General features: G+C 44.6%; 1 protein-coding gene across 3 annotated transcripts in view; it reads left to right on the top strand.

Annotated features, from left to right (window-relative positions):
• KLHL5 (kelch like family member 5) overlaps positions 1-18,444 on the top strand; it is a 506,424-nt gene that overhangs the window by 297,745 nt on the left and 190,235 nt on the right. For all 3 annotated transcript variants that reach the window (XM_078678331.1, XM_078678330.1, XM_078678333.1), the window contains 2 exons: positions 3,165-3,377; positions 4,041-4,227. In XM_078678331.1, coding sequence (XP_078534457.1) covers positions 3,165-3,377; positions 4,041-4,227 — 400 coding nt within the window. The remainder of the gene's footprint in view (positions 1-3,164; positions 3,378-4,040; positions 4,228-18,444) is intronic.

Here is an 18,444-nt window from a genome sequence, read left to right as displayed (position 1 = left end):
CTTAGCTAGGTATCTAAATGCCCAGCTCCCTGTACCAAACTGCTTGATAGTTCCATTATTTCATTGATTTCAGGAATGGCTGTACTACTCCTGAGGGCAAAATGAAGTCCCCAGAGACAGAAGTAAATGATCATGGTGTCCAAGAGCCATGAGAATTCCAGTCGTTTGTTCATGACCAATTGTCTGTCCTATTTGGATATAACCATATCCCTTTCTTTACACCAGGTTGAATCCCAGGAAGCATTGAGCAGAAAAATGAATAATCTGTCTACAAAAGTATGTCTAAGTACACAATCCTCTCTCCCCTTCCACCCCCTCCACCTTTCCAAGACTACAGGGCCTATTACGATGTGAGTCGGAAAATCTCCGACCACAGGTCAGAGGCTTTCCGACTCACATTGTGGGTTTCAAATCCGACAGCCTTATTATGATACAGGCTGTCGGATTTGAAACCGGCTGGTTGGACCGACTGACCAATCGGAGGCAACTCATAATCTCCTATGTACGATGTTTACGCCATGGGGATTATGATGTTGCTTTCCGAAAGGCTTATCATTAGGCTTTCCGACATGAACAGCCTGTCGGAAAGTGACTTTGGGGGCCCCTAGCAGGGCCCCCATGTCTCTGCAGGCTTTATTTGGGAGCCTGGGGGGCACCTTTGGTGCTGCCCTACAAATCCCTCCACGGTGTGCCACGTGGTGTAGGGATTTACACAGGCTCCCATTTCTCATTGGGAGGTTTGTCCGGCTCTCATAGGGAAATGGGAGTATGCGACTGCAGCATGTGCAGTCACGTTGTAATGGCGGTGTCGGGACCGCCCACCAGAGGTCGGCCGGTCCCGAGACCGCAGCAATCACCCAACATCGTAATCAGGCCCTATATTGTTAAGGAGTATAGTGAATGGAAAATGGTTGAGAGTGGCCTCCATCTTTCTCTTGATCTTATTCCCATTTCGTACTTAATCTTAGTAATTCATGATATTTATATATATATATATATATATATAGGGCCACATGTCTTTACGTTTACACCTTTATACAAACGTTTTCTCAGAGGTTCATGTTTTCTTCTGTACACCTAGCCAGAGATGCCAAACCATGCTCAGACTTGGGTCATGTCAGTTGTTTTACATTCTGAGTTTCTTACTAATAAATATATACTGATGTGTATTTCATTGAGATCCTGCCACATTCCATCTTGATACACCACAGAATACGTTTAATAGTGGAGTGAATTTAGTAGTCCTCTCTAGTGGCTAACAACGTGATTTTACCTCTTGTCCAGGTTATCATAGATTTAAGCAAAGAGCACTGGATGATTGACCCCATAAAGCTTGTGACAGATTACTGTTAAAAATTCTGCGAAATTAAAACCTCCGATTAGTTCAGTTAGTTTAGATTATAACACTCACCAATAATGTTAAGTTCTAAAGAAAGTGCCTATAAAGACTCAAGATTCTGGCCCAAAACGAGGATATTATCATCACACAGGATTTGTAACCCATACTGTCCTTTGGTGACACTTTTCATCTTCTCATTATTATTATTATTAGTAATATGTTAGACCAGAGGTTTGGCCCACACGGAGGACGTGAAGGGGGCATGGGATAGTCCTAGTTGCTACTTGCTATGGTTATTCTCACCCTGTTCATAGGACAACCATTCGGAAGTATCTTAAGTGGGAGTTTTTGTAACGTGCCAAGATCCATTCTGCTGAGTTAGGGCTAAGTTTCATATGCCTCAGCGCCCCTCTCCCGACTAAAAGCGCCAGTCCACGTGATCACAAGCCTTCTCAGCATTGATACAGAATAAGACTGCTGGTTTACTGAATATCTTAACATAATCTAAAATGTGTGTTATCTTTCTGGGTTGGCTTCTGTCTCTCTCCCCAGAACAAACTCTGGTGGTAGGAGTGTGAGGAATTACAATTCTGCTGGCAAAGTCACGAAAATGATAACTTTTGTACTTATATAGCTTGACTGAACTCAGTTCGTCTGTTAAGAGTTTTCTGCTGTTTTTGCTCCTGAGAACTTACTTTCCTCTGGTGTTTTCTTCTGCTTTTTTAAACCTTAGCAAACAGCATACAATTCACAAAGTTTGAAAGTTATAAACAACATCAAACTCCTACAATTTGATAGATAATGTTAATATTAAATGTGTCCATTTCCATTGACAACTTCCATTATTAGCCTTTTTCCCATAGAATATTAAGGCCTTTTTAGGTCGAGCCTGGGCAGCACATGTGCTGCTGCGAGGCATGCAGTAGTGGAGTATGGCTTTTAAGTCCTGCCCATTCTCCGCCAATATTTTTAATAGGCTTGTGTCATTTTTCTTTGTAAACGCTGGCTTCAGATTCCTCATTAGGCTTGTTAGTCCCTCCTTGATACCGCCTTGTCTGCATTTGCTACCTCCAATAATGATTGGACCTTTTACTTTGCTTGTTACACGGTCTGCGTTATAAGTCGGTGAGCACTATTTTGTTTATTGAATAATGGGGATGTGGCAACCGCTTCTCGTATGGAGCGCTATGTCACTCTAACATTAAAAGTGGCTTGCCCATACCCCCACAGCACTCACGGGACAATGGCAGACACATTGTTTTTTAACACTTTTAAGCTGTCCACATGTCCTGTTACTGGGTCATACAGTAGTGACCTTGGATGTGTGTGTGTGCCCTCTGCTTATCACCTGTACCCTAAGACTCACCTGGGATGGTTCAGTCGGGGCTGATACTAATTCGACTGAATATAAACGGGGATATGGACCATCCTCTGCTTGGCTGGAATAAGTCTTTTTAGGTATCATCCTAAATTTGTATTGGTTATCCACATAGCTATGTTAATTTGTCAGTATGTATTTCGTAACCCATTCAGGCCTGGTGTGTGCTACACCAAATCACAAATACAAACAAGACTGAATAAAGCTGGTTATCGCCTTAGGGTTCTGTAGTCATCGGAAATACTCGCTGATTCTCATCACCTGTTGATTCACTACTGACGTAGAACCCTTGGCATTGATCCTAGGCGGACCGCAGGGTTTGCAGAATGGTGCACAGCTAGCATGTGCTCATCATAGGCAGCTCCGCTTACTGCAGCTGGTACATTCACTTTTACATGATTGCAAGGAAAGGATGAATTACTGATAGTAATCTCTTGTTACTTGCAGGAACACTTCATGGAAGTAATAAAGAATCAGGAATTCTTGTTGTTACCAAGCAGCGAAATCGCGAAGTTGCTGGCGAGCGACGATATGAACATCCCTATTGAAGAAACCATACTGAACGCACTGCTGACATGGGTGCGCCATGATTTGGAAGAGAGGAGGAAGGATCTCAGTAAATTATTAGCTTACATTAGGCTGCCTCTACTCGTGCCCCAGGTATGGGCTTTTGCTTTACTGTGATATATATAGTCTAGCATGCTTATCTTCCACTGGAAGCGCTTCAGCGCCTTGTTGAGGGTATGAAGCACTATATGAATGTGTCTACCAAAGGATACAGTACAGACTGTACACAGTATAGTACACAAACTGCTAAACGTATACTTATGTCTGAATTGGAGATGCACACATGCATGGCACAGTGCAGGTGGCTAGACTGGGCATGGATTTAGTTTCCATCAACCCAGTCCAACATTGATGCTCGCAACACAGGTTAGGTGTGACATGCTCATGTATTTCCAGGAGTAAGAGAGAAGACTCAAAGCTAAACACGTTTTGAATCAAAAGCATTAGTTATGTGAGTAGGCATGTCTTACTGTTGGAATTTGATGAGTAAGGTACACCTAAGTCTGGCTTAAGGCATAACTTCTTACAGGGAGAGCTTTGCAAAGCAGGCCTGGAAACGCAGGTGTAATTCAAACCGAGGACGGAAGTAAAGAGAGACCTGCTTAAGAGGAAAGCTTTGTAAATCGACTCCTGTTCCTGGATATCCTGCTAGTTTATTAAATCAAGGCGATGAGAAGAAAATTAAATGCATACAGATGTAGTGCTCTGGTGTGAATGGATTTACTGTAACTGAAGAGATCTCTCTTTTTTCTGCAGTTTTTAGCCGACATGGAAAACAATGTGCTCTTCAGGGATGACATAGACTGTCAGAAACTCATCATGGAAGCAATGAAATACCATTTACTGCCAGAGAGAAGGCCTATGTTACAAAGTCCGCGTACCAAACCTAGAAAGTCCACAGTCGGAGTATTGTTTGCAGTGGGAGGAATGGATGCTACCAAAGGTACAGATTTATAGAATTTATTTGTAAAGACATTGATTGCACAAGGCTTTATCATAAACGTGTTGATTTGCATTTTTAAAAGCCAAAGTCAGTACTTGTTTTTGCCTTCTCTATAGATTCAAAATGTGTTGTTAAATAAATGTGTGAGTATAAATACTACATACACATAGTAAATACTGAAGGTTCTGTTTATTGCTAATTGTTGCTCCCATTTTATTTGATAATCCTAGAACCCCATACATAATGTTTATTTACACAAAATAAAATGCAATAATACATCTAGTTGGCAATCTCCTGCCTCAAATTGGGATGTGTGGATCATAGAGAGGTTCACATGTGAGTAGAAGAAAGGACTGTCCTCCATATGAAACCGGTAACTTGGCTTTAGATGTATCACTTAGTTGAACATTACAACCCTCGCTCTCCACCTATGTGTGAAATCTCACATATTGGTTGATGATCTGTATCAAGTTGCGTGGTAGATGTTGGGATTTTCCATTTCCTATATTTGGGCTCTGAATACAATTTATGTATCCTTACTTGAAAATTCTCCCAGGAAGAATCGTCAGTACTAGCTCACTATATGTGTGGTTGTTCCCTTGTACCAATTTAAAAAATGGCATAGCCACATGCACAATGGAAAAAAACATATTTTTCCCCTTGTGGGTTACTCAAGTGAACAGGGAAGCCTATGAAAAGCTCAATCAGTTTCTTCTTACCTGCCAGCAAAACTTTTATCATAGCCAGAGACTCTTAGCAAAGATCAGGGAATGAGAAAAAGTGGGTGATATCAGGAGCACTGCTTTGGTGTGTTCTTGTCTTAGACCGGACTTGTGGCGCTCCACAATATCCAAGACCATCATCATGGTGCCCCATGCAAGTTACCTTCTCCATGCTACTTGTCTAGTAGCCAGTACACCTTCTGCACATATCATATGGCCATCAATTATCCATCTGTAGCAGATTCTGCAACAGATCCAACATAACCCCTTGGAGAGAGTACACCTAAAGAGAAGCATGGACCCCTGTACCTGGCTCAAGGCCCAAACTCTGTATATTGTGCAGGAGTTTTCATTGGCTCTTCAGCCACATCAGGCATCCCACCACACAGTTTGTTTAAAGTATTTAAGTCTCATAGTGCACCTTTGACTACTTGTGTCTCACCTTTGAGTTTCTGTGGCATGGCTGCCATGGTCAGAGATTGCTGTTCCTCCTTCAATACTCTAGCAGCCAGCCCTTCAATCAAAAATTGCTAGTCAACAGTTCTCCCTTCAGTTTGAATTTTATTCATATTGTAGTTCATGTTAGCATGCAATACCTTAATGAACCATACCAGTGTTTGTTTTCTCTGAATTAAATCTGCATGTTCCTAGGAGTCACTTCCCCACTTGCCTGAGACGACCCCACTTGGTTACTCTGGGGTCTGTCATTGTGGCAGGTTTATAATCTGTTGGTCTCCTTGCTGATGCTGCATCCAGGGTGGTGAGCTTCTTCATGGTGTGAGAGACAGTTGTAGCGAGTGATGTGTTAAGCGTCCTAGATAGGCACAAAAGCACTGTTAAAGGACCCACACTGGGAAGGGGCTCCAGCCTATCTAAACAAGTACAGATCTTGGATGGCTGAGGAACATTGCACACAGAACATGGCACACAGTCCCTAATTGCTGCCTACTCTGTGCACTTCTCCAACTACACCTATAATGTCAGTGCATTCCAGGACCCCCAACAATCATCTCGGAAAGGTTTGGGTTAACCACAGCCACCTCTGTTGCAGTCATTGGTGCAGCCTTTACAACAGCACCAAAGGACATGCAAGTATCACCAATGATCACTCAAAATGCAGGCCTGGGGAATGTCATTTATCAATGAAAGAAGTATGTACCCTTGCCACTGCTTCTTATCCGCACATTCAAAGAGGCGAGGCCAGTCCAGGGAACTGAGGAAATCCCCCATAGCAATGGGTGGAATAATTGCCAACATCTCGGCCAAGGGCAATCGCTTAGGCTGCAATCCAGTCCAGTGTTTTTCATCCACTATGCCACTTCAGCTCAAACTGTGTAAACAGGTCTCCTCTGAACGGTAACAAAAGCAATCGGAGGTTGGTTTCCGTCTACTTAGGCCTCATCAGTGAGAAACAACTTATTCTGTGGCACAGTAAACTCTGGACCCATGTCTGGGCATAACCATCAGTCCTCATCAGTGAGGTATGGTTTGAATCCTGTGGCAAAACTAGCGCTTGATCCATATTGGGCCTCAGTTCCTTGTACACCCACCGCTGCCCCACTTGTTATTAGTGTTTAATCATTGCCTTTCACATTGTACAATAGGATGCAGATTTCATTGCAATGTTTTGGACAGGAGGCAATGAGAAGCATACCCTTGATGACAATACAGTATAGCTGATATTAGTCAATATCCATTCGTAGTGAATGTCCGCTTTCACCTCGTAAATATTCGGTATAAGTTATGTCAATATCCACTTGTCCTTCTCTGAACATGTAGGCTCTCTAATTATCCTATGTGTCAGCTTTTGCATAAAACCTGTCTATTTCCTAAACTGTCTTTTCCTCTCATTACAGATAGAGAGATTTAGCTGAATGGCCAAACAATATTTTCTGATGAATCAATTCACTATTTACCTTTTTGCCAAAGCAAGGGCCAGTTTACCAGATTAGTTTTGGCTAGTTGGAGGGTTTGATAGTTTCAGTAATAATGCCAACTGAGGTGTACGTTAATCTCAATCCAACAAGCATATATTCTAATCTAAAATAAGTTTATTCCAATGCAAGCATAATTGACCTGCACCATGCTAACCAATACTTCCAGCTGCCAAGCATAGAAACTCTATCCTCATACAAGAACATATACTATCCTTTGTTCCATTTATTCACTCACTCATTTGGCCTCATTTCCAACATTCTCACGTGTGGAAGGCACCACAATACATCCTATGAACCTCGTACCTAAGTAACCTCCCTAATATAAACAACAACATTAACTATTACATTTTTTAAAAATCCACAAAAATGAGTCCACCTGGGAAGTCTGTGACATATTCTCTTGACAATCCGTGCTGTGGTTGAGTTCATGTCCTTGTCATTTGTTTGTGTTATTCAGGGCTCCCTTACCACTGTGGCCTATGGTTGGTGGCCAAGGGGGTACCAGGGGCGCCCCCCCTGTAAATCTATGCACTCTGTGGCAGGCACCATGTGGTGCCTACCACAGGGTGCAGGGTTTAACACACACACCCATTTCTTTATGGGAAGCCTGTATTACCGCCCGTTTACGGCCGTAACACATGCTCCTAAGAGAAATGTGAGTATCTGACTTAACAGTGTTAAGTCGCATGGTGATCAGGCAGTCGGAACCGCCGACCGGAGGTTGGTTGGTTGGTCCTGAGATCGAATTCATCACTTGTGACCGCCAATCGGTACCACCGCAATTTGCTAGCTGTATAGCTTACTTGAGAACTCTGTTAAATCTCTCCACCATATCATCACAACTAGGATGGTAAAGAGAAGATATTCTGTGCTTCCCACTGAACCTATTCAGAAAGTAGGTTGTTTTTTGTGATAAGAATTGTACACCATGGTCATTCAATAATGATGCTGGAATACCCTCGTTCAAAAATGCTTCATCCAAAAATTCTAAAACTGAATCCGTATCTGCCCTTGCAACTATTTTCTCTGTCAGTCAGAGTGAAAATTGCTACATCAGAACAATTAACTTCTGTGCTGGATATACAGTGCCCATAATGTCTACTGCAAATCCCTTGGATTCCTCAGTATGACCCCCACACACATTAGTGTTGTCAACGTTCCCGAAGTGTTATCAGTAATGGCACACAAGGTACACTCCCTAATCTTTATTTCAATAAAAAAATCTAGGCCGCCAATAAGACAGCTTTACAACTTGCTTAGTTTGCCAAATTAACCCCAACTTCACCACACATTCTCTTAACAAACCAGGAGGAATGGCAGTATCACCTCAGAATACCACCTCCTTCTCCACCGACAATTTAGATCTCACTTCCCAAAATGGCCTCACATTTGCATCCAGTAATTCCTGTAGCAATCCTTCCTCAATCGCCCCATTACATTTTGTAGAGTTTTGTCTTCTTTACTCTGGCATGCCTACAATCCGTTGTCAGTAACATTTGCACCTTCTCCTAGCACAAAGGCCACCTGCCATTCTTTGGTATGTCTTTCACAAATGTGACAAAAATGCGCAACCACAACCTGTCACATATAATAGTGTGTAATAAACGTCCTGTAGCCTCATTAACATTCAAGTAATCCTTTATGATGCTTCAATCGTAGCTCACCATATCGCTTGCTGTCAAAACATTTACCAAAGGTTTGTGATAACAATGTGCAACACACACCTTTCCCCAAATGTATGCCCTGAAATATTCTAAAACCTCCCCCCAGACACACACACGTGCACCAGTATTTCTTATTCGACAACCAAGGACCAAGTGTTTTTCTGCAACTTGTGACCAGGATCTAGAAGCATACCAGTCACATACACCCTACCAAGAACATTGTGTGTGAAAGCACAGCATGAATACTTCTAGCTTCTGTTGTCACTACACTCGGTGCCTCAGGATCAGTTCTTTCCAGTGATAGTCTTGACAAATGCCTACTTGATGCCATTAGATTCATCTTGACACTTGCCTGTTCATTCCAATCGAGCCCTGCTTTTTATCAACTGCCGAATATGAAATATTTGACTAGCAAAATTTGGCATATATAAAATTCTGTTACCCTCAAAATAGAGCTCACATTACACTTATTACTTGGGGCTGGAGCATGTCGGATGTTATCCACTAATCAGGTTTTGGCCTCACACCTTCACTACACAACATATGACCCAGATAAGTAACACTCTCTTCAGCATAATTACACTTGGAGAATTTTACTCTGACTATTACTTTCTAACACACTCAACACATGCCTCAATCTAGAATCCTGCGACTGTTTGCCCTTTCTCCAGTATTAGGGGTGTCTTTCATAGATTCACATGCTTGCTTGAATATTCCCCGTCGTCGAAGTGGGAGTCCCACGGTAAATAAAATAGCAATAATGCTAGAATATATATATATATATATATATATATATATATATATATATATATATATATATATATATATATATATATATATATATATATATGTATAAACATAATACAAGAAAAAGAAGAAAATACAACTGAAATTCTCTAAAAACGATTCCTACATAGGAATGCAAGGTAAAGAGAAAAAACCATTTGTAACACATTAGTGTCATTATGTTAGTCCAAACTGCAGCCAATCAGGCGCCAGCACCCTCTAGAACCTTCTCCGCAGAAGCTCAAGCCCTCAGATTTTCTACTGCACGTCGTGTGAAGTGAGTCTCCCTGAGCTCTGCTCAGTTTTCTTCTCTATTCCTCTAGTTCCAGAACATTCTTCAACAATGTTAAGTAAGAAGTCTTTATTTAGACCCTGCTCTTCTTGTGGGAAGCTGCGCCTTTTTGAAAAGGACCCCCACCAGAAGTGTATTTATTTTTTGTACCCGGATCATGAGGCTGGCAGCTGCAAGTTTTGTAGAACCTTTTCTGCCAAGACTCTGAAGGACAGGGAGGGCCGTCTTCTCCTTTGGCTGCAGCGTCTTAAGGACAAGGAATCTGTGCTGTCCGATGCAGAAAGTTTACATTCTGGTTTCTCTTCAGCAGCCTCTAAGCGTGGTAGTGTTCAGGAGGTTCCTTCTCCTTTCCTCAAGAGACCTAAATTAGCCTTGTCTCTGGCTCCTGTGGTGTCTTTTGCCACTCCTACTACCTCTACGCCCACGATACCTGGCTCTCAGGCATCTTTGGCTGCCTCTCGAGGTGTTTTCACACCTCTCAAAGTCCCGCCGTCGACGGGAGCGTCGACGAGCGCTCCGACGACGAGAACAGCTTTGCCTGCATCTTCTACGACAACGCTGACTACCACTTCAGCTTTCTCATCGTCGACGACGGTTTCGTCTACAGCCTCGACGTCGACGAGGGTTTCGTTGTCGTCTAAACCTGTCCCGTCGACGATTCCCATCTCGTCGACGAAGAAGAGAGTATCATCGTCGACGAAAGGCCCGAAGACATCGTCGTCGTCGACGACGCCGTCGACTAAAGTCTCGTCGACGAAGACTCCGTCGACCAAGATCTCGTCGACGAAGGTCTCGTCGACGAAGGCAGGCCCGTTGACGGAGACTCCGTCTACGGAGTCAGTACCAGCATCGACGACGACCCCGTCGACGACGGCCCCGTCGACAACTATATCTTCAGTGGATCGCCCGTCGACGGTATCACTCCGTCGGCGAAGGTTTCTTCAAAATTACCGTTGACAACACCAAAATCAGCCTCGTCGACGATAACGGCGACGGCTCCGTCGGCGGCGGCTCCAATTTCATTTGCATCTTTGCCGTTAGTGCCATTGAAGACCGCATGATCTTCACATCCTCGCACTACAGTACCCTGCCAACAGATCTCTGATCCAGAGCCTCAACCACCTTCTCCAATGTTCGCAACTACATCGGAGCATGATACAGATTCAGAGCATGAAGATGGCACCTTTGGGGCAGCACGTAGCCCTTCTGATTTGATAATTAAATGTCAAGACACACTCTAATGATGACAATGACCCAGTCTATCAACAAGAGGAGCAGTTCACTCAAGCTCCTGTGGCCACCATTCCTTTGTCCTTAATTTCTAATCTCCAACATATGCTGGACGATTATAATCGCCGTTTTCCTGCAAAACCGCAGACTACACCTGCGCAATCTCCCGCTCCTGTAGCACTACCTCCACCTGCATTGCCGCCTATCGTACCACCTGCACCTTCACAGGTTCATAGATCTATAAGCATCCATACCACTATATACCCGCAGGATGCGGATGATGAGGAGGCGAACGCAGACAGTGAGGACGGTGAAGTCCCAGACAACACGGATGAGGAGGCAGGTGACCAGGATATGGCTGAATGGGATGATTATCGGGCGCAGACGCCCTCTCCTCAACCTGGTACCTCGAGTGAGTCTCCACCAGTGGATATCGCCAGTTTCCATCTTTTGATGGATAAAGCGGCTCAGCGTTTCAAGCGCCCACGATCACAACGCGAGGAGGATTGTTTTCTTTATGACTTTAAAGACAAACCTTTTAAGCAGGTACACACAATCCCTATTATTGATTTTGTTTGGCTAAAATTGATGAATGCTCCAAACTCCTTACCTGCACAGATTCCACGCCTTGAGAAGAAGTACAAGGCCCCAACTGGTTCTCCAGCTTGCCTGGTTTCTCATCCCAAGCCGGACTCTGTCGTGACTCAGGCCGCACAGCGTAGAGCACGGAATCCGGCGTCCCAAATCACAGCCCCTCCGGACAGAGAGGGTCGACGCTTGGATGCAATTGGCCTCAAGTTCTCAACCATGGCCTCCACGTCTGTCCGAGCAGCCAATGCCTTAGCCATTTTGAGACGTTTTGACCGGAAGATGTGGTCAGACATTGCAGATTACATAGCACTCATACCTGATGCTTCCAAAGCTGACGCACTACAGATTCTCCGCGATGGTCAAAGGGCATCGGAAGAAATCATCGATTGTGCAGTCGATATGGCTAACACTGGTTTCCGCCTCTTGGCAAGTGCGGCGGCACTCCAACGGCAAGGCTGGCTGAAGTCCACCTCCTTCCGGCAGGAAGTCCAAGCCAGAATACTGGATATGCCATATGATGGTGAATCATTATTCGGATCCCATAGCGATGATGCCCTTGAGTCCATCAAGAAGGACACCGATACAGCGAAATCCTTGGGCACGCTACAATTTCGTAAGCAGTCCTTTCGAGGTGCGCGCGGACGCGGCACTCCTTCCAACTTTCGAGGTGGGCAGCAATACCGTTCCTACAATCAGAGCGGCCAACGTTACACGCCCAATCAGCAGTCTCGACAACAACCCTCCAAAACATACAGAGGAAAGTCGTCCTATGGTGGCGCAAACCAGAAACGTCAATGACTCTTGCCACTCTCAAACTGTTGGAGGACGAATCTCTCTGTTTTATTCCCAGTGGTCCTCGATCACCTCGGACCGCTGGGTTTTGGACATTGTCAAACGGGGTCATACCCTGGAGTTCACAGAGATTCCTCCTTGCACCCCACCTCGTGGCCCACCTGCTCCACATCTCGAGGAGCTTTACCATCAGGTCCGTCTTCTTGTGTTAAAAGGGGCAGTCGAAGTGGTCCCGAAACATCTAAGAGGGAAGGGTTTTTACTCTCGATTTTTCCTCATACTCAAGAAGAACGGAGATTGGCGACCTATTCTGGATTTGAGGGCTCTCAACCAGTTCCTAAAGTCTCAATCATTCCGTATGCTGACGCTACTGGAAGTCCTGCGTCTTCTATCCAGCGAGGATTTTATGACCACCATAGATCTTCAAGACGCGTACTTTCACGTTCCAATCATCGAACAACATCGCCAGTACCTGCGTTTCAAAGTGGGACCAATACATTTTCAGTTCAAAGTTCTACCCTTCGGACTGTGTTCAGCTCCTCGTGTATTCACAAAGGTACTGGCCCCGGTGGTGGCTCACCTGCGTCTACAAGGAATTCAGATCTTTCCCTATTTAGACAATTGCCTTCTCAAGTCTTAATGCCGCCATCAGCTGGGTCGGGACACACACCTTTGCCAGCAGGTGTTTCAATCTCTGGGGTTGACCATCAACGTCAAAAAGTCACAGTTTGCACCTCTGCAGCCCAGATCCTTCCTGGGGGCGATCCTAGACACGCAGCTCTCAAAAGCTTTCGTCTCAAACGAGCGGCGTATGAAGATACTTCGTCTGGTCTCACTCATTCGACGAAAACAGTCCGTTTCTGTTCGGACGTTAAAGTCATTCTTGGGAATGGCTTCATCTTGTATCGCGCTGATCCCAAATTGCAGGTTGCGTACCCGTCCTATTCAGGAAGAGCTGGACTTACAGTGGCGTCAGGTCTCCGGGTCCTTCAACGACCTAGTTGCCGTCACAGCCCGCATGAAAAGGAGCCTGTTTTGGTGGGCGCAGCCTGCGAATCTGGAAATGGGTGTGTCCTTCCTCGATCATGCTCCAGACCTTACGCTGACGCCGGACGCCTCATTGGAGGGGTGGGGCGCTCATCTCCAGGGCCTCCATCAAGGGCAAGTGGTCGCCGATGCAGCGCACGTGGCATATCAACAGGCTAGAATTGATGGCGATCTTTCTAGCGCTCAAGTCCTTCCTCCCAGTTGTTCACGGGGAGTCAGTGCTAATCCAAACGGACAACACCACCAGTATGCACTACGTGAACAAACAAGGAGGGACCAGGTCTCCACTTCTGTCCCGCTTTGCCCAGTCAATCTGGGATTGGGCTCTGCGCCATCACATCACCTTGACAGCTGTCCACCTTCCGGGCGTGTCCAACCTACTGGCGGACTCGTTGAGCAGGTCCACTTCCTCAACACACGAATGGGAACTGCACCAACCGACTCTGGATCATGTGTTCCGCCAATGGGGTCACCCAGATCTGGATCTCTTTGCAACGCCGGAGAATCAGAAATGCCCATCTTATGCAAGTTAGCATCCCCACCCAGGGTCCTGCGGGAATGCCCCTTTGATCAACTGGTGCGATCTATTCGCTTACGCTTTTCCGGCGCTCCCATTAATACAGCGGGTTCTGTGGAAGATGCGGAGGCAGCCCTGCCACATCCTGTTGATCGCACCTCGTTGGCCCAGACAGGCATGGTTTACGGAACTGCTTCTAATGTCCCAGTGCGAGCCCATTCCTCTACGTCCTCGTCCGGACCTACTAACTATGGACAAGGGTCTAGTGTGTCATCCAGATCCCTCGACGCTTCAATTGTGGGCATGGAACCTGAGCACCTTGAGTTCGCGGACTTGAACATATCCCAGGAGTGCAGAGACATTCTGGCTCATGCCAGAGCTCCGTCTACCATCAAGACTTACAAACTTAAATGGAAGCGTTTCTGTCATTGGTGCGCTTCAGTCAATATCCATCCCATCCATTCCACAACTGAGCGGCTCCTTCCATTCTTTTTTAAACCTCGCTCAGTAAGGACTCTCTCATTCAACTCTGAGAGTTTTCTTAGCTGCAATATCTCGTTTCCGGCATGATGGCTCTTCATCCCTCTGTTCATCACGAGTTATACGTCAATTTTTCAAAGGGCTCTTCCGCAAGTATCCACCTGTGCGTCGCCCTCCGCCAGCTTGGCACCTCAATGTGGTAATATCTCAACTTATGAAGTCACCATTTGAGCCTATCCATAAGGCCGATATCAAATTCATCACCTGGAAGGTCGCACTTCTTCTGGCCTTGACCTCATCTCGTCGCGTGAGCGACCTTCACGCTTTCACTGTCAAACCGCCTTATCTACAGTTCAAACCTACCGGAGTGGCACTTCGTACCAACCCCTCTTTCCTACCTAAAGTACCTACGGATTTTCATTTGAATGAGCCTGTGTTCCTTAAGACTTTCTTTCCGAACCCAAAATCCCCGGCGGAGCACCGCCTACATTCTTTGGACATCAAGCGCTATCTTAAATTTTACATTGCAAGAACTGCCCCTTTCCGCAAGTCCGACCAATTATTCATTGCATACGGAGGACTGCGCGGGGGACATCCAGTTTCCAAGCCCACTGTTGCCCGGTGGCTTTCCTCAGCCATTGACTTCTGACACCAACAAGCGGGCAGACCATTGCAGTCTTCAGTGAGGGCTCATTCTACAAGGGCGATGTCTTCATCCACCGCCTTGTTTGCTGGTGTGCCACTTCATCAGATTTGCCTTGCAGCGACATGGTCCAGCAGGCACACCTTCACCAAACATTACTGTTTGGATGCCATCAATGAAGCGGATACCGCAGTGGGACAGGCAGTGCTTCGCCATCTTTTTCAGTAAGGTGAGCCTCTGTTCCCTCCTCCTTATTGTTTCCTGTGATTGCTTTGATGTTATATGACTGTATTATTATTATAGTACTGTCTTGATTTCTTCTTCATATGCTTAGCAATCTCAGTTCTAGGAGGTTACTGCTTTCTATTCTCGTCAAGCATGTGAATCTATGAAAGACACCCCTAATACTGGAGAAGAACAATTGTTACTTACCTGTAAACAGGGGGTTCTCCAGCATTGGTGTCTTTCATAGATTCACATGCGACCCACCCTCCTCCCCTCAGAGGCTCTCTTCTCCTCATGCACTCTTAGTTACTTTGTGCTACGAAAATCTGAGGGCTTGGCGTTCTGAGGAGAAGGTTCTAGAGGGTGCTGGCGCCTGATTGGCTGCAGTTTAGACTAACATAATGACACTGTGTTACAAATGGTTTTTTCTCTTTACCTTGCATTCCTATGTAGGAATCGTTTTTAGAGAATTTCAGTTGTATTTCCTTCTTTTTCTTGTATTGCATTATTGCTATTTTATTTACCGTGGGACTCCCACTTCGACGACGGGGAATATTCAAGCAAGCATGTGAATCTATGAAAGACACCAATACTGGAGAACCACCTGTTTACAGGTAAGTAACAATTGTTCTTCCTTTCCATAAATCAGAATATCATCTTGGAATCACATTATTCTTTTTACTGTCAAACAACTGGATTATCAACTTCGACCATGGCATCCTCTACCATGGTAGCGGACGCACATCTCTTGCTCAGCTCTAAAGGTATTTGGTGATATGCGGACGATAAATCAACAATTGAAAACACTCTGGCATCGTTTATTAATGACAAGATCTCATTGATACGAAGTAACTGAAATCTGTCAACAATTGTTTAGATCGTAAAGGTCGACGTATAACCTTATCTTTCCATTACTAAATCATGCTGTCACCAAAGGAGCAATCCGTTCCGAGGCCTCTATATTGTAATTATCTCCATTGAATTCACTCCCACTAACTCCATGGATATTTCCTCTCTTACCAGAAGTGGAACGTTCTTGGCTTTATGAACCTTTGTGTCGGTATCTTTCTTTAACATAAATATGGTGCTAAAATCCTCTGAATGTTCTTATAATTTTACTAAAGACACCGGAAATTATTCAAACATAGCTTCTCCAGTAGCCTTCCTTTCACCTGCTGCCAACACTGACTACTAATGTCTAATACCATACATAAAGTTTTATCCACCCAAGCGAAAGTGACCTGTTCCTTGCAATAAAAAACTTTCCTACTGCATCCCAGATATGAAATATAAAAAACAACTATCTATACTCCACAGTTCAATTATCTCCCTGTTATATTCCTTGTGATGTATGTCTGATCTCTCCAAACATCTCCCTACCTTAGTCAGAAATGTCTCCTTCCAAACATCCTCAATAATAATCTTGACAGGTGAGCCACAATTTGTAAAATAAAAATAATAATAATAATAATTCCCACAGTATACCACCTATCAATACTCTGCACAGTGGTTTGTTACTTACTGTGAACACTTCTTGTGTTTTAAAATCTGTTAACTCATTGACTGTTTTCATGCCTATTTGACTCCTTCATCACTCTTCAAATAATTGCCCTCATAGTCTCCATCGTTCACACATTTTACAGCACCATCCTTCTTCTTTATGTGCACTTTGGTGAAATGGTCCATCAAACCACAAACTGCACGCTTTTGCCTAGTCATAAGACATGATTTACTGAAAGCCAGATGTTCTTGACTAGTGCACCTGTAACACATAGTCAGTTCTCTCATTCGTTCCTTTCCTTTCACCATTCGGCTTGCAGACTCAGTCTTCCGAGTCCTTGATCTTTCCTATCACACAGTAGGATTCTTCCCCGTCTCATGTTTGATACACCTGCACGCAGTGGTCGAAGTGGGGGAAAAAAAGTAGGGGAACTGTGGGCGGAGAATCAGAGGGCGGGAATAACCTGAGCATTGGATCAGTGGGCGGAGTTAGAGGTGTGGCCAGGATGCGCAAAACATCCCAATCTTTAGTATTTGTGTGGCATTTCACTGACCAGTTACAGCTTATTATGTTATGTAATTCAACCAATGGATACACATGATTATTTAACGATTAATATGAGCTATTGACATTAGAAACATATTCCACTTTGTGAATTTATATTAATCACAGAATGTCCCAAAAATGCTTAAAAGCAGATGCACGAGCCATTTGTTTACGAGTCATGGAGTTTCTGTTGTCAGCAATATACACAGAGACAATCAATTTTACGTGTGTAAATGACTGTATAGGAAATGTTACATAAGACAAAGGACTACAAGGTGTAGGAGTCACATGATAACCATACTAGTAGACAGTATAGTTTAATAGTGATTGGCCTGGAGAAACACAAACTCAGAATTTAAAACTTAATACCATGATTGGGGGTTCTCTTTAAAAATCATTATAACACTTTTTGCTACATTAGGATAATCAAAGGCTTAGGGAAAAAACCATAACACTCTAGTTTATACCTTGAAGTTTGTATGCAGCTGTTAGATGAAAGTTAATAGTTCACTGTTCTTTGTTAGGATTTTAACTTATAAACTGCAAGTAGCAAAAGGATCTCACTGACAAAAGCAGTAACCCACTGACCTATTTACAATATGTGCACTTTGTGATGGGCCTGGTACATTTTCTTTGCAGCAGGCACATTAACCCTCTGCGCTATCTTTTCATGAGTCAAAACTTCCACTAGACAAATCTCCGATCTCGCTCTAGGAAGAAGTTTATTCATCAGAGTTATCATGACATTTTTATTATTGCCGAAAATAGCTGGAGGCCAGGAAGGAGGCAGCAAGTGCTTTTAAAACCATAATATACGATGCCCCCACTCAAGGTCAGCGCCCGTTGCGGTCACACCAGTCGCACCGCCCTAGAGCGAGCTCTTCTCAGGGGTCCTGTGACCTCAGTGACAGAGTCACTGTTGCTCTAGGGTCTGCTACTTCGTAGGCCTGCCTGCAAGACTGGAGGTGAACTTCAGTATGGATTGTGGTGGGCAAGCCTTCAAGGTGAACCCACACTTGCCACTGCTTGGGTCCACCTGCTGGTGCTGACACACCAGGGCTTTTCTGGTGCCTTCTAAGTTATAGCATGGGAATGTGCTCCCTCAGGAGAGTGGTCTGGCGGACTATTCATGAAGGCTGAACCTGGTTCCCCAGTTCTAAATTTAGCAGCTCTGCCCCCAGTGCTACATCTGCTCCCTCACTGAACACCATACTGCCCCACTGAGAGAAACTCATACTGCCTTC

Source organism: Lissotriton helveticus, chromosome 2_2 (assembly GCF_964261635.1).
Source record: "Lissotriton helveticus chromosome 2_2, aLisHel1.1, whole genome shotgun sequence".
Classification (NCBI taxonomy): domain Eukaryota; kingdom Metazoa; phylum Chordata; class Amphibia; order Caudata; family Salamandridae; genus Lissotriton; species Lissotriton helveticus.
Note: the sequence above shows the minus strand (reverse complement) of the source record. Positions and strands in the feature narration are given on the sequence as shown.